The following is a 14,373-nucleotide window of genomic DNA, read 5'->3' on the forward strand; positions in this document are numbered from 1 at the left end:
GATTTTAAAACAAGTTAAACTTAGATTTATGGTTTTAGTTTCAAATCCATAGTTGATGGATATACTGTTAAATATTAAATGTATATGATAGGATGTTTTTTATTTATTGAAGATACAAGATTAGGCATTTAGAATAAGCATTTATAAAACAGACTGTTCAGAAGTAGAATTCTTAAGATCCTTGAAACCAGCTAGCATTTTTAGAAATGGTCTTTACATAAATCTGTACAATCAGAATATTTTCTAAACAATGTTATTTTCATCTTCTGTCTTAATGACTTTCATAAAATAACTTCAGTTTACCTTGGTAATCTTAAATCTGGGCTACTAACAATATTATCAGGAAAAAACAGGCATGACTGAAGATTAAATCAATTTACTGCATTCAAAGAATTTTTTATATTTATGGAAAAGCTTAGGATAGAAGGGAAGGGTTGGTATGAAGAAGGCTCAGGCCTGAACTAGGTCCTTTTAATAAGCTATAAATAAGCTCTGGGCTTCCCAGGTGGCTTAGACAGTAAAGAATCTGCCTGCAATGCAGGAGACCCCGGTTTGATCTGTGGGTCAGGAAGCTCCCCTGCAGAAGTGAATGACTACCTGCTGCAGTATTCTTGCTTGGAGAATTCCACGGACAGAAGAGCCTGATGGGCCCCAGTCCTTGGGGTCGGAAAGAATCAGACATGACTGCGACTAACACTTTTTTCACAAGCTCTACCCTATCTTTCTATAGATTCCAGTCCAGTTTATCTGTGAAGCCGGTTAAATGTTACCAAGCAGCCAGAAAAATTTTACCCACTTGCTGATACCCAACCTTCCTTTTAAAAAAAAGGACATTTGTCCTGGGGAGGTCAGTACTCAGCTATTTCCAATACACCTCGTTAAATATGATGAATGGTCAGCACTGTATTCATATTGGAGAGCCTTCAGATTTACTGGGAGTTGATTTCTATTAATGTTTAAGTGTCATCAGGTTTAACATCTATGTAATCTATATTTTGAAATCAAGTGTTCTTTGAAAAATACTAACTTGTAATCAGAAGTCTTACATTTTTCACCACTGCAGAGGTAAATTGAGCATCTTTTTGTAAATTCCCCAAATCCTCTTGGGATGAGGGGCCTCTTGCTGTAACTGATATACTGCCGAACAGAAAAAGAGAGAATTTAAAAAAAAAAAGCACATACCAACATGACTTCAAACAGCTCAACCTAACTACCTTTCAAGAACTGCAAATTTCTCAACAAAACAAAGGAGATACCCATTTTTAGACAGAGTAAAGTCAGATCATTTATATGGAAATGAGTCAAACTGGCAAAAGTGATTTATTTATTTTTGCCAATCTGTATATATTTATTTTCATTTACTTTGATACAGCATTGGAAGGGTCTGCATATAATTACGGAGACTGCTGCAAACAATATTTGATGCTATAAAGTGTTCCATTAAGCATCAGGCATGCACAATAGTGACTTTAAAAAATTTCTCATGTATGTATCTTAACATTTCTATTTATAAGCTACAATATGTTTAAAGCATTTAGTAATCTTTAAACCAATTATTTAAATTGACCTACACCTAAGTAGGGAAAAACAACAAAAAACTTCAATACCTGAAGGTAATATTTAAACTTTACTCCCCCAAATTATGTAAATTTTTTAATGTCATCCTTAAAAAAAATAAAAAAAAGGATATATCATATGATACATGAAAAACAACACAAAACCTTTTACTCCAAAGTGAATTAAGAGCTTATCCTTAGAATAATCAGTCCAGTAAAAGAATATAAAAGTGTCTTGTTTTAAATAGAAAATATAGAAGGTTCAAGGAGCACGATGCTATTTGGACAATAAAGGGCAAATATGAATAAGATGCTGGAAACAAACTTTGGCCAACTCATTTGCTGTGAATAGGGAAAAGTATGTGTGAGGTTTGAGAATGTTACTCTTTCTGTAAGTCCTAAATATTTAAAGTTTTAAGAGTTATTTTCACCTTCTGACTATTCTCCTGTAGCTATAAATGATGACACTTTGTGGGTATACTTACCTAATATGGAGCCAGAATTAATGAGTGAGGATATACTTATTCTAAAGCTGTAACATAACTGCAACTAAATGGTTTTTCATAGACAAAATTTTATACATTTACAACAGAAAAACAGAAATCACATGTAAGTTACATAGTAGTTCAGATGACAGCAAAATTTAATTGGGAAATTCCTGCCTGGCTTGTTTTGGTTTCCCAATAATCATTTTAAAAGCTTGTTCCTGAATCATCTCTACTTCAAAGCCTTCATCTTCTAAGCATAGCTGGCAGGTTTGATAAATTCTTCAGCAGTACTTAACGTGAATGCTGTACACTGTTATAGTCACCTGAGTCTATATGTCACTTTCATAGGATTTCTTAGTATTCTTAGAAAAACTGTGAATGCTTTTTGTGTGTGTTAGTTGCTCAGTCATGTTCGACTCTTTGAGACCCCGTGGACTGTAATGCAGCCTGCCAGGCTTCTCTGTGGAATTCTCCAGGCAAGAATACTGGAGTGGGTTGCTATTTCCTTCTCCAGGGCATCTTCCCCAACCCAGGGATTGAACCTGGGTCTCCTGTATTGCTGGCAGATCCTTTGCCATCTGAGCCACTAGGGAAGCAATGTAACAGTTAGAATCTTGCATTATAGTCCCAGGTACAGATGTGCTGATTTGTCTTTGCAGCGAAGTTCTGTGATTTACAGTTATCACAAACCTGGCACAGGAGTTTCTGCTTGTTACCCCAGTGCAGTTCTAGAAGTCCAAAACAGTTTCCCAGAGCAGTTTTCCTGAGAGGTCTGTAGAAGCTGACATTGCCTGCTTTTAGCCACTAGATGGTGATAGTGGAGAATCCAAGTTTTCTTATGACATATTCTGAAGACATCCAGTAGGTTAGAGGCAAAAATAATGAGGAATGTTTTATGCTATTAACATGAGTCAGCTGAATGGAGGCAGTGAGAGCAAGTTTTCTGTGTCCACGTGGGTAAGACGCCCTCTCTGCAGCAGGCATCAGCATAATGCTGCAGTGCTGCTCAAGCTGCTTGTGCTAAAGGACTGGGTTTTTATTTTCAGACTGTGTTTAAGTGCCTCTAGTTTTGAAGACTTATGAATTCCTAGGCAAGTGAAAGAAAAGCAAAGTACAAGCTCCTTTTTTTTTTTTTTATTAAGATTCAACAGAAACAAAATTAGTCCAACAAGTTGCTTTCAGAGTACCTCCTCACAGACCAGTAACATACGGGGTTAGTCACATTTGGTCCAGGCATTGGTCTGAGGACCACACTTTGAGTAGCGCTGAAAAACCCTGCTTGACAGTGCATCCCATTTGGTCAGCAAAACCTGGTTCAAAATGAGGCTCCATTACCACTAGCTGGGTAGCTGTGGAAAGGTCTGTTTCCTCATTTGAATCATGTAAACAGTACTTAAATGCTTAGGCTTTTTATGAAAACTCAATGTGCTAACCTCTTAGGAAGCACTCAAATGTGGGCAGAAACTGAATAGGATCGGTACAATTAAATATTAAATACTGTTTAATCTCTGCATCATTTTACTGACTAGTATTTTTCCCCATGAATAGAAATAAAGTGTTCAGTTGATCAGTAAACACTTTAACGACCTTGAAACCTTCTTTGATGGCCCTAAGAGAAGCACAGCTACTTGGTGATCCCTGACCAAAACCTGCCCTCTCTCTGGGAAGTGTGCCTCCTTCTATTGCTGCATCTTTAGCGTGTGGCAGAAGGACAGTGAAGGAGTTAAGAGGGTGCCTATTCACCCAAACATAACTTGCAGTCAGGTGCTTCCACGACCTGTACGCTTGAAGGACTGCGGGAGCACTAAGCTGCCAGTTCAAAGTCTAAGTGGTTGTTACAAAATCAGGAGAGGCTGGCATGTAAACAACATTAGACAAGATCAATGATGGCAGTTTCTTCTTTGATCAATCATTACAGTTAACCACTTATTGTGACCTCACTAGACCAAACTATACATGGCTTCAATCTTTGTAACAGTCCTGACATCACTTTAGAGATGAGGAAACTGACGTTAGGAAATGTTAAGCTGCTTAAATCACAAATTGCTGGTTACTGGCTAGTTCTGAAATGTTAGGTGGAAACCTGTGCTCTTTACCACTGACTTTACTGCATCTGGACACACAACTGCTCCAGCTATGGTGTCCAAATTATGCTTTAAGGTTAAGTGAATACAACAAAATCAAACTGCAAGACCTGGTTTCTGAAGTTAAAAGCTATAAAGTCCGTTAAAACTACCAAAACGTACTTAAATGAGAAAGCGCGTAACCATCATACCTTGAAAAAGTAGCTCCCACCATGAGAATGTCACCAAGGGTATTTTAAGCCTTGGCACACCATATCCACAATGTAACATTGAGTCCAAAGATCCTATATATCTAACATGATACAATTCCATATGAACGAAGGCTTGGAGATTGAAATCCAGATCACCTCATGGGTTCACTTTGGCCAACACAATAACAGTTTACAGCTTTCCAAAAAATTTCCTGAGGTACCATTATGCAAGCAGTGCTGCCCATGCGTATGTTGGCTTTCTGCCCCAAGGAAGAAAGGCCTAAGAAATCCCACATGTGTAAAACCACTCCCTGAAAAACTGATGTGCTGGTAGAAAGAAAAACAGAATTAAGGTTTTATAAACCAGAGAGTGTTCTGTTTTTTCTGTTAGGTAAAGGGATTTCTTCATATGTTATTTTAATAAAAGGGGGTTTCATAGGTAAAAACCAATATTCAAAATTATAAAACAAATAGAACTCTCTGTGTATAACCACTGCATCAAAAATTTGCAAGAGACTCAACAGAAATTCTTTCGTTGACAAATGTGGTTTGAAAGGGTAATAAAATTTTTTTATGGCTAAAGCTAGAGTCTTGTTTCCTGTTGGCCCAAAAATAGATGTTTCATTTCCCAGATAAGCAGGTTCTCCACTGTAAAGAAATATCCTTGTGTAGTTGGTTTCTATCTTCCTGAAGTCTGCTCCAAGTTCAGCCAGTTTCTCATAGGTCCTTAACACAAATTTGGAACAGTCATAGGATTCAAACCATTTCTCTGCCTCCTTTTTTGGGCTGGCTTGGACAGTCCATGTCTCATAATAAATCCCTGTTTCATTGTCCTGTTTTACCCACTTTGCCATTTTGTTAAACATGTCTCCTAGTTAAAAACAAAACAAAAATTATGTGAACATAATTAAAGCTGATCATGTTAGTTTTAAGTTAAAACGTTCTAACCAGATTTAGGCCACAAGTACCTCAATAAACAACAGTTTCTGAATTTCCAAACCTACATCTTACAACAGGAATCCATGCTCAGCCAATTTTTTTGTTTCATTTTTCAAGGCCCAAGATACCTCTGAACTATAAACATTAGACATAACAGGTATGTAAAAAAATACAAATTCTATAACTGTTTAAGGTACAGTCAAAAGCTAAATTATATACACGCTGAAGCCCTCGTTTTCTGCTTGGAGCAACAAATCTTAGATTCAGGAGTAAAAGGAAGCAAGGGAAAAATTGTAGAAAAGGAGTGAGTGGGGCCAAGACAGCGTACGAAGAACTGAGGAAGGTGAAACATGAAGCTTTTTTATGCAGAACAAAGAATGCACAGGCTATGAATTTGCTGTCCAAGGAACGGCTCCTTGAGAAGGAAACCCATACCCCACTCGCCCTAGTATCTAGTATCTCCCCTTTCTCGCTGTACTTGCGACTACTGGGAGTCTGCTTACCATCTTTCTACCCACCACACAGATTCTTCCAATGAATCAACTAAGCTGGAAATTGTTTTGACCAAATTCATGGATTATATAGACTCCAGCATGGCTAACACTCTCTCCTACCACCTTCTACCAGACCAGAGGGATCTCTCCAAATGTTATCAAAATACTATACTATGCATGGTCGCAACCTCATCTGAGACTAAAATAGCATGACCCCAACATTTCACTGTCACTGTTCGTGACTCTCTCCTACTCCAGCTTGAGTCCATAAAATCAATTCAAGCCCTATAGGATAAATAGTGGCTGCTTTTATCAACTGTATGGAATTAAACTTGTAGAATAATATAAATCCTCTTTTCTTAGAACTGAGGATACTGTTCTTAGTGTTCTCCAACTCTAATGAAGAGATAAGAATGCTTCAAAACACTACTTGGTAACATGAAAACAGGTCAACGAACAGGATTAATCACAAGGCAGATGAATGACAAAAGATTTAAAGGCTAGCATATTACAGACTCTTCTACAGAATAAACAATGAGCACTTGTCCATATGGTCATACTGTGATGTCAGAAGGAAGATTTTGCAGATAACGAAGTAGGTGGATACGGAGAAAGGAGAGATGTGAGCTGGCCTGGAATGAAGGAAGGGGAGTCATTTATCGTACTGAGCACTGTTAAAAGAGAGGTGGACTTTTATATGATTGGGGTGGTTTGGGGCACATAAGAAAATAGGAAAAAAAGAAAACAGCACAATACATAATTGAAAAAGTCCCAGATTACATTTAAAAGACACCAATTCTACAAACCAGAACCACAATGAGATGTTACCTTTCACCTGTCAGAATCATCAAAAAAGCCATCAAATAACAAGTGTTGGTGAGGATGTGGAGAAAAGGAAAGCCTCATGCACTGTAGATGGGAATGTAAATTGGGGCAGCTTCTATGGGAAACAGTCACTCCTGGGTATTTACCCAAACAAAGAGAAAACACTAACTTGAAAAGATATAAGCACTATGGCAGCATTATTTACAACAGTCAAGGAAACAATGCAATTTCCATCAAGGGATGAACGATTTAGGAAAATGTGGCATATACATACAATGGAATATGATTCAGCCATAAAAAAGAATGAAATCTTGCCATTTGTGACAACATGGATGGACCTGAAGGATACTATGTTTATTGAGTAAGTCAGACAGAGAAAGGCAAATTACCATATGACTTCATATGGTATGTAGAATCCAAAAAATAAAATAGTAACAGACCCATAGATTCAGAGAACAAACTAGTGGTCACCTCTAAGACAGAGATTTAAACTCTTATTTTTTTTAGAAAGTCCAATTTAATTGTACGAAGTTTCTTAGCATTTATTTTTATGATGACAATAGGGAAGATATCATATCTATATATATGATAAGTTGAAGATTTGCATGAATAATAGTTTGGGTCAAAGGTTAGTAGTTCAGGAAGTGTATCTTATAAACTGACCTCTAAAGAGCAGAACATTACTGAGAGGCCTCAATTAAAGTCATTTCTGTCACTGGGATACTGATTCAATCATCTAATCCTGCCATATTTTTGAAACTTACCTGATATGGTTGCTACTAGAACTAACGTCCCATTTTCCTTCCAGTGACTATCATCAATCCCTTCAAAAAAACAGGCAGCTCCTTGATTACACCAGAAAGGGGCATTCATTTCAGGTCGGAGATGGGGAAACGTGCAGTTTCCAAGTTGGAAGAGTTCATACCATTCCATTGTATAGTTCTTCTCCGTTAGAGTACTCCTGAATCCAATGGCATCATGCATGATTTTCTGTGTAAAGGTCATATATGTATGAAAGCATTTGGGAAGTAACCACTGGTTCAGAAGCCAGACAGGAGGAAATGCAATTGCAGAAGTGCATACAGAGGAGAACAACTGTTTCCCTTCCCTATTGCTATTCTCACGTCCACTGCATGGCTCCTCAAACTCCCAGTCCTCATCCACTCTGGTTGTGGCCACTGTGGCTCATCTCAGGAAGACTAATGCTAATGTGGAGATGTTCAGAATCTCCTCACAGCTTAGAATGAGTAAGAGAAGTCTCCATGTCACGGACTCAGGAACTCTGTGTACCTCTCAGGTGATGAGAATCTCAGATGGTGAGCTAAGCCAGGAAAACTGTGCACAACAGGCCCTGGACATGAAGGGATTCCTACCCGCCCTGTCCCCTGCTCTGGGCTGCCTCCTTTCCTTCTTTCTAGGATCTGGGTACAGGAACTGGGTTTGGGCTCAGAATATCAAAAGGGATGAAAGCAACTGTATCGATTACTGTCAGCATCATAAAACCTGGTGTTTTCTGGACTGCTCATTTTAAATTTGCGAAGAGGAACTTAGGCCACAGATGTGAAGAACTGACTCATTGGAAAAGACCCTGATGCTGGGAAAGACTGAAGGCAGGAGGAGAAAGGGACGACAGAGGATGAGATGGTTGGGTGGCATCACTGAATGGATGGACATGAGTTTGAGCAAGCTCCAGGAGTCGGTGATGGACAGGGAAGCCTAGTGTGCTGCAGTCCTTGCGGTCAAAAAGAGCTGGACACGACTGGGTGACTGAACTGAACTGAAATCTAAAACCAGTCCTTTGAATAGTGATTATTCCCCCAAATCCACTTAACCAAATCACTTAATTAGCCAGTTGTAAGATCAAGATGCAGCCTTACCAAGTGTCCCAGGAGGTCTCCGTATTTAAATTCCCACACTGGGGCTTGTAATCGAAAAACTTCAATGACATCGTCATCCTTCATCACCGGGATGGGGGAGCCAGTGGGACAGAAAGTGTATTTAGCTTGACAATAAGGATCTGGTTCCGGACGGAAGGAGAAGCGTCTAATTAAGAAAAAGAAAATCATCAGCTTAAATTCCAAGAGGAATTTGGTTCTCACACATCTTAGAATCCAGATCTTAATTTCACGGTAACATTTTTAGAAAAAAATCCACAGTTCTGTCCACAGTGTATAAATATACGTTTGTTAACCTATGAACAAACTCCAGTGAGTCTTTAATAGCAAATGATACATTAAAAGCACTGATAATTGCCTGCTTCCCAGTTCCCTGCTCCCATTGTGAGAATTCTGAAGGCAGGGACCATATCTGAAATGTTCACAGTTCTACATCTTATTTAGTAGACAGATATTTCCTGAATAAAAGAGTAGTTCTCAATGATATTTAACTTCCCAAACATTCCATATGTTCAGTTCAGTTCAGTTCAGTCGCTCAGTCATGTCCGACTCTTTGCGATCCCATGAATCACAGCACTCCCTGTCCATCACCAACTCCATATGTTAACGTTATTCAAAAATTATCATTATTAAATAGAATATATTTTCTATTAAGAATCTGCCAACATTTCCTTCAATATTTATTGAGTATTATACTAGGAATATATTATGATAGGAAGGAGGGAAACAAATGCAAGAAATGCAGGTTTGATCCTTGGGTTAGGAAGACCCCCCTGGAGGAGGAAATGGCAACCTACTCTAATATTCTTGCTTGGGAAATGTCATGTACAGAGGAGCCTGGTGGGCTACAGTCCATGGGGTTGCGAAGAGTCACACACGACTGAGCACACACTGAGTCTGTAGGGGGGAATTCCTTCAATATTTATTGAGGATCTACTATTATACTAGGAAAGAGGGAAACAAAACATAAAATGCTATTCCTCTACTCAAGGAGACGTAACAGCTGGCAAGACATTAAACAAATGATGCAGGGCAGCCGGGTATGTGCTACTGTGTGCGTGCTCTGGTGCATCCGACCCTGCGATGCCCTGGACTGTAGCCCACCAGGCTCCTTTGTGCATGGAATTCTCCAGGCAAGAGTACTGGAGTGGGTTGCCATGCCCTCCTCCAGGGGATCTTCCTGACCCAGGGATTGAACCCACGCCTCCTGTGGCTCCTGAGCGGCAGGCAGATTCTTTACCGCTGAGCCACGGAGTCGTTATGAGACTGAAATTCGAGATTCGAGGCAGGAGTGGTGAGAGCAAGAGGAGGCAGGGACTGTCTTTCTGAGCTAATTCAGGTGCACCTCGGAGACGGTGTAGGTTCGCTTCCAGACCACCACAGTACATTAAATCATGTTATAAGTGAGTCACTGGAATTTTTTAGTTTCCCAGCCCAGTGCATATAAAAATCATGTTTATAGTATACTGTGGTCCATTAAGCATGTAACAGTATTATATCTACAAAATACATACATACATTAAAAAATCAGTTCAGTTCAGTTCAGTCACTCAGTCGTGTCCGACTCTCCGCGACCTCATGAATCACAGCACGCCAGGCCTCCCTGTCCATCACCAACTCCTGGAATACACTCAAACTCATGTCCACAGAGTCGGTGATGCCATCCAGCCATCTCATTCTCCGTCGTCCCCTTCTCCCCCCGCCCCCAACCTTTCCCAGCATCAGAGTCTTTTCCAGTGAGTCAACTCATCGCATGAGGTGGCCAAAGTACTTTATTGCTAAAAAAAATATCTGACAACACAAGGTTGTCACAAATCTTCAGTTTGTAGAAAACACAGTATCTGAGAAGTGCAATACAACTAGGTATGCCTGGACACTGTGAAGACCCCCCAGAGTCACACAACCGGGGAGGACTGAGCCCGGGAAGGGGCTTACAGGATCTGAAGTAGCAGGTGTGACGGAACTGAATTTGCTCCAAAATGAACCTCATTTTATGAACTAGAGAAGGGTTGGGGAGGGAAGCCAAATTAAGGCTGAGGTCATTGAGGAGGTCATGGCAGTAATGCATCAAGAAGGGGCTCGAGAGGGCCAGGGCAGTAGTGGCCGGAGGGCTACAGGGAATGGAGATCAGCAGGTGCTCACTATACACCTTTCATATCTAGCACTGGGGAGAGAGAGGAAAGGGAGAAACAAGCTGCTATCTGCCCTCTATGGGTTTCCTTGATAGCTCAGTTGGTAAGAATCCAGCTGCAATGCAGGAGATCCTAGTTTAATTCCTGTGTTGGGAAGATCCGCTGGAGAAGGGATAGGCTACCCACTCCAGCATTTTTGGGCTTCCCTTGTGGCTCAGCTGGTAAAGAATCCACTTGCAATGTGGGAAACCTGGGTTCAATCCCTGGATTAGGAAGATCCCCTGGAGAAGGGAAAGGCTACCCACTCCAGAATTCTTGTTTGGAGAATTCCATGGACTGAACAGTCCATGGGGTCGCAAAGAGTCAGACACAACTGAGCTACTTTAACTTCATCTGTCCTTTAAGAATCCTAGATCTCTGAGGACCTAGCCAGACCTACTGTTTCTGTTTTTTTAATTTTTAAAATGTGGATCATTTATTTTTTAAAGTCTATTGAGTTTGTTACAATATTGCTTCAGTTTTATGTTTTGTTTGTTGGCTGTGAGGCATGTGGAATCTTAGATCCCTGACCAGGGATCGAACTGGCACCCCTGCCTTGGAAGGTGAAGTCTTAAACACCGGACTGCCAGGGAAGTTCCCAGATCTATTATTTCACAATCCTAACACATCAACAAAAATGTCTATAACTTAAAAAGTTTAAATCTTGATTTAGACAAAAATATTAAAAACTCACCTAAAATTTTACCTTCCTGAAGAGAAACTCAAAAGCCTCCTGATGAAAGTGAAAGAGGAGAGTGAAAAGGTTGGCTTGAAGCTCAACATTCAGAAAACAAAGATCATGGCATCTGGTCCCATCACTTCATGGGAAATAGATGGGGAAACAGTGGAAACTGTGTCAGACTTTATTTTTTTGGGCTCCAAAATCACTGCAGATGCTGACTGCAGCCAGGAAATTAAAAGACGTTTACTCCTTGGAAAGGAAGTTATGACCAACCTAGATAGCATATTAAAAAGCAGAGCCATTACTTAGCCAACCAAGGTCCGTCTAGTCTGTTCTGTTCTGTTCAGTCGCTCAGTCGTGTCCGACTCTTTGCGACCCCGTGGACTGTAGCCTACCAGGCTTCTCCATCCAGGGGATTCTCCAGGCAAGAATACTGGAGTGGGTTACCCTTTTCTTCTCCAGGGGATCTTCCCGACCCAGGAATCGAACCCGGGTCTCCCGCATTGGAGGCAGACACGTTAACCTCTGAGCCACCAGGGAAGCCCAGGCTATGGTTTTTCCCGTGGTCATGTATGGATGTGAGAGTTGGACTGTGAAGAAAGCTGATCGTCGAAGAATTGATGCTTTTGAACTGTGGTGCTGATGAAGACAGACTCTTGAGAGTCCCTTGGACTGCAAGGAGATCAAACCAGTCCATTCTAAAGCAGATCAATCCTGGGTGTTCATTGGAAGGACTGATGCTAAAGCTGAAACTCCAATACTTTGGCCACCTCATGCGACGAGTTGACTCACTGGAAAAGACTCTGATGCTGGGAAAGGTTGGGGGCGGGAGGAGAAGGGGACGACAGAGAATGAGGTGGCTGGATGGCATCACCGACTCGATGGACATGAGTTTGAGTGAACTCCGGGAGTTGGGTGATGGACAGGGAGGCCTGGCATGCTGTGATTCATGGGGTCGCAAAGAGTCAGACAGGACTGAATGACTGAACTGAACTGAACTGAACCTGATTTAAAAATGAATAGTTAACTATACATAAATTTCACCTGCTTACAGCAAAATCAAATTTAGGTCAACGGTAATTTTAAAAGTATAATTTAAGTGTGAACGTAATAAAATTAATATTGTATTATGGCGGTAGATGAAGGCACCTGCTTAACATTTCAAATTCTTTAATGTAAATCAAGTAGTTTTGGATTTCAATCTGTTTTACTGAATATTAAATTTTTACTTTTGGGGGAACATTTTGTTGTTAATAACATTTTCAAGAAAACCAGCTTCAAACTACTCTCTTCCTGTATATCAAGCAAAACAAGAAGGCCCAGCAAGCCATTCAACTAGCAGAATACACTAATACTGTATCCAGATCTGAAATGCCGGCTGGCCTTTACTAGATTTAACCACCACAATAAAACCTGAAGTAACTACTATTCCTACTTCCTGACTCAGGCTATGTGGGCACAGAGATACTGAGCGACTTTCCCAAGATCACACAGCTAGTGATGATGGGGCCTGAATCTGCTGCGGTCACAGCCTAGAACTCGCTCGCGAATCCTGGCTGCCAACTCGCTATTTTGTCATTCGAAAGAGGTGTGCATTTTCAAAAGCTGCTGTTTTTTCCCCTGCCGATGTAGACACTTATCTTCCTTTTCTCTGCTTAGCCACCTCTGATAATTAGGCTAGGTAAACACTGTGGCTCAGAGATTAAAGCGTCTGCCTCCAATGAGGGAGACCCGGGTTTGATCCCTGGGTCGCGAAGATCCCCTGGAGAAGGAAATGGTAACCCACTCCAGTATTCTTGCCTGGAGAATCCCATGGACGGAGAAGCCTGGTGGGCTACAGTCCACGGGGTCGCAAAGAGTCGGACACGACTGAGCGACGGAACGGAAACATTGTTCTAGTTCAAAGGCTCAAACACGCTTCCTACATGTCCGCATCCACAGCATAAGACCAGCGTCCTACCTCCTGGCTGAAGACTGGACAGACGAGGCCACTCACCCAGGAGGCGGGGCGACAGGACGTGGCGAGGGGATTCCCTAGACACCCAACTTTGAGTGCTAAAATCGGGAAGTCCCAAGAGAGCCAGGTTAACTGGTAACTGGGAGTGCCAATGTTATGCACTCACGATAACTCATGACAGGACCTGACACGGTAGAAAATACATTATTAGGTCTCCCCAAACTATTCAGATTGTCAGCGATTTGTATCCGAAAGTCATGCGACAAAATGACATTAGTCCCTTTTCCCCCACGATTGGGGACAGTCACCTTGGAACTGGCTCAAGGATCCCGGGAGGAAGAAAGACCCCGGGGCATCGTGCAACAAACAGCCGCGCCCCAGGAACTCTCCGCTTCGCTGCTCGCCGCGCCCGCAGGTCTCCCGGCGCCGCCCCCGCACGATCACGCGACCTGGCCGCGACCTACCACCCGCGCCCCTCCCGCACTCTGGACGGACAACCTCGGCCGCGCGCGCCCGCCCCGCCGCGCCGCGCACTCACTTGTAGGGCACCGGCCACTGGCGCCGGGAGGGGTCGCCCGCCGCCGCCGCCAGCCAGAGCAGCGCGGCGGCCCAGCGCCAAGGCGCGCGCCCCGGGCCCGCACCTGCGCCCGCGCCCCGCCGACCCCAGGCCCCCGGGCCGGCGCTCCCCGTCCGCGCCATGCGCCTGCTCCCGCTGCGGGCGGCGCCGCCCCGGCCCCGAAACCGCGGAAGGCCGGCGCGCCGAGGGTGCGCAGAACCCGGACCCCAGCGGCCGCCGACGCGCGGCCCCGCCCCGCGTCCGGCGCGCCCCTCGGCCCCGGCCCCGCCCCCCGGCCCGCTCCCGCCCCGCCCCGCCCCTCGGCCCTGCCGCCCCGCCCCGCCGCCCCGCCCCCGCCCCCGCCCCGCGGCCCCGCCCCCGCCCCGCAGCCGGCGCGCCCCTCGGTTCCCGCCGCCTCCCGGAGCGCGGGGAGCCAAGCGCAGGGCTGCGGTGGCGCCCGGGATCTGCGCCTGTCTGGCGCCCTGCGCGGGGGCGGCTTCCGGACGTGGCCCACCCGGAAGGCGCTCCGGTGCGC

General features: G+C 43.2%; 1 protein-coding gene across 1 annotated transcript; it reads right to left on the bottom strand.

Annotated features, from left to right (window-relative positions):
• Positions 1 to 3,163: 3,163 nt before the first annotated feature.
• On the bottom strand, positions 3,164 to 14,076 carry CLN5 (CLN5 lysosomal BMP synthase). The gene is made up of 4 exons (XM_055426494.2): positions 13,821 to 14,076; positions 8,455 to 8,620; positions 7,342 to 7,567; positions 3,164 to 5,190 (listed from the first exon to the last, which is right to left on the bottom strand). The coding sequence occupies exons 1-4, from the start codon at positions 13,979 to 13,981 to the stop codon at positions 4,676 to 4,678; spliced, it is 1,068 nt and encodes a 355-aa protein (XP_055282469.2). The 5' UTR covers positions 13,982 to 14,076; the 3' UTR covers positions 3,164 to 4,675.
• Between the last annotated feature and the right edge of the window lie 297 nt (positions 14,077 to 14,373).

Source organism: Moschus berezovskii, chromosome 13 (assembly GCF_049115385.1).
Source record: "Moschus berezovskii isolate FMDL1 chromosome 13, NW_MosBer_1.0, whole genome shotgun sequence".
Classification (NCBI taxonomy): Eukaryota; Metazoa; Chordata; class Mammalia; order Artiodactyla; family Moschidae; genus Moschus; species Moschus berezovskii.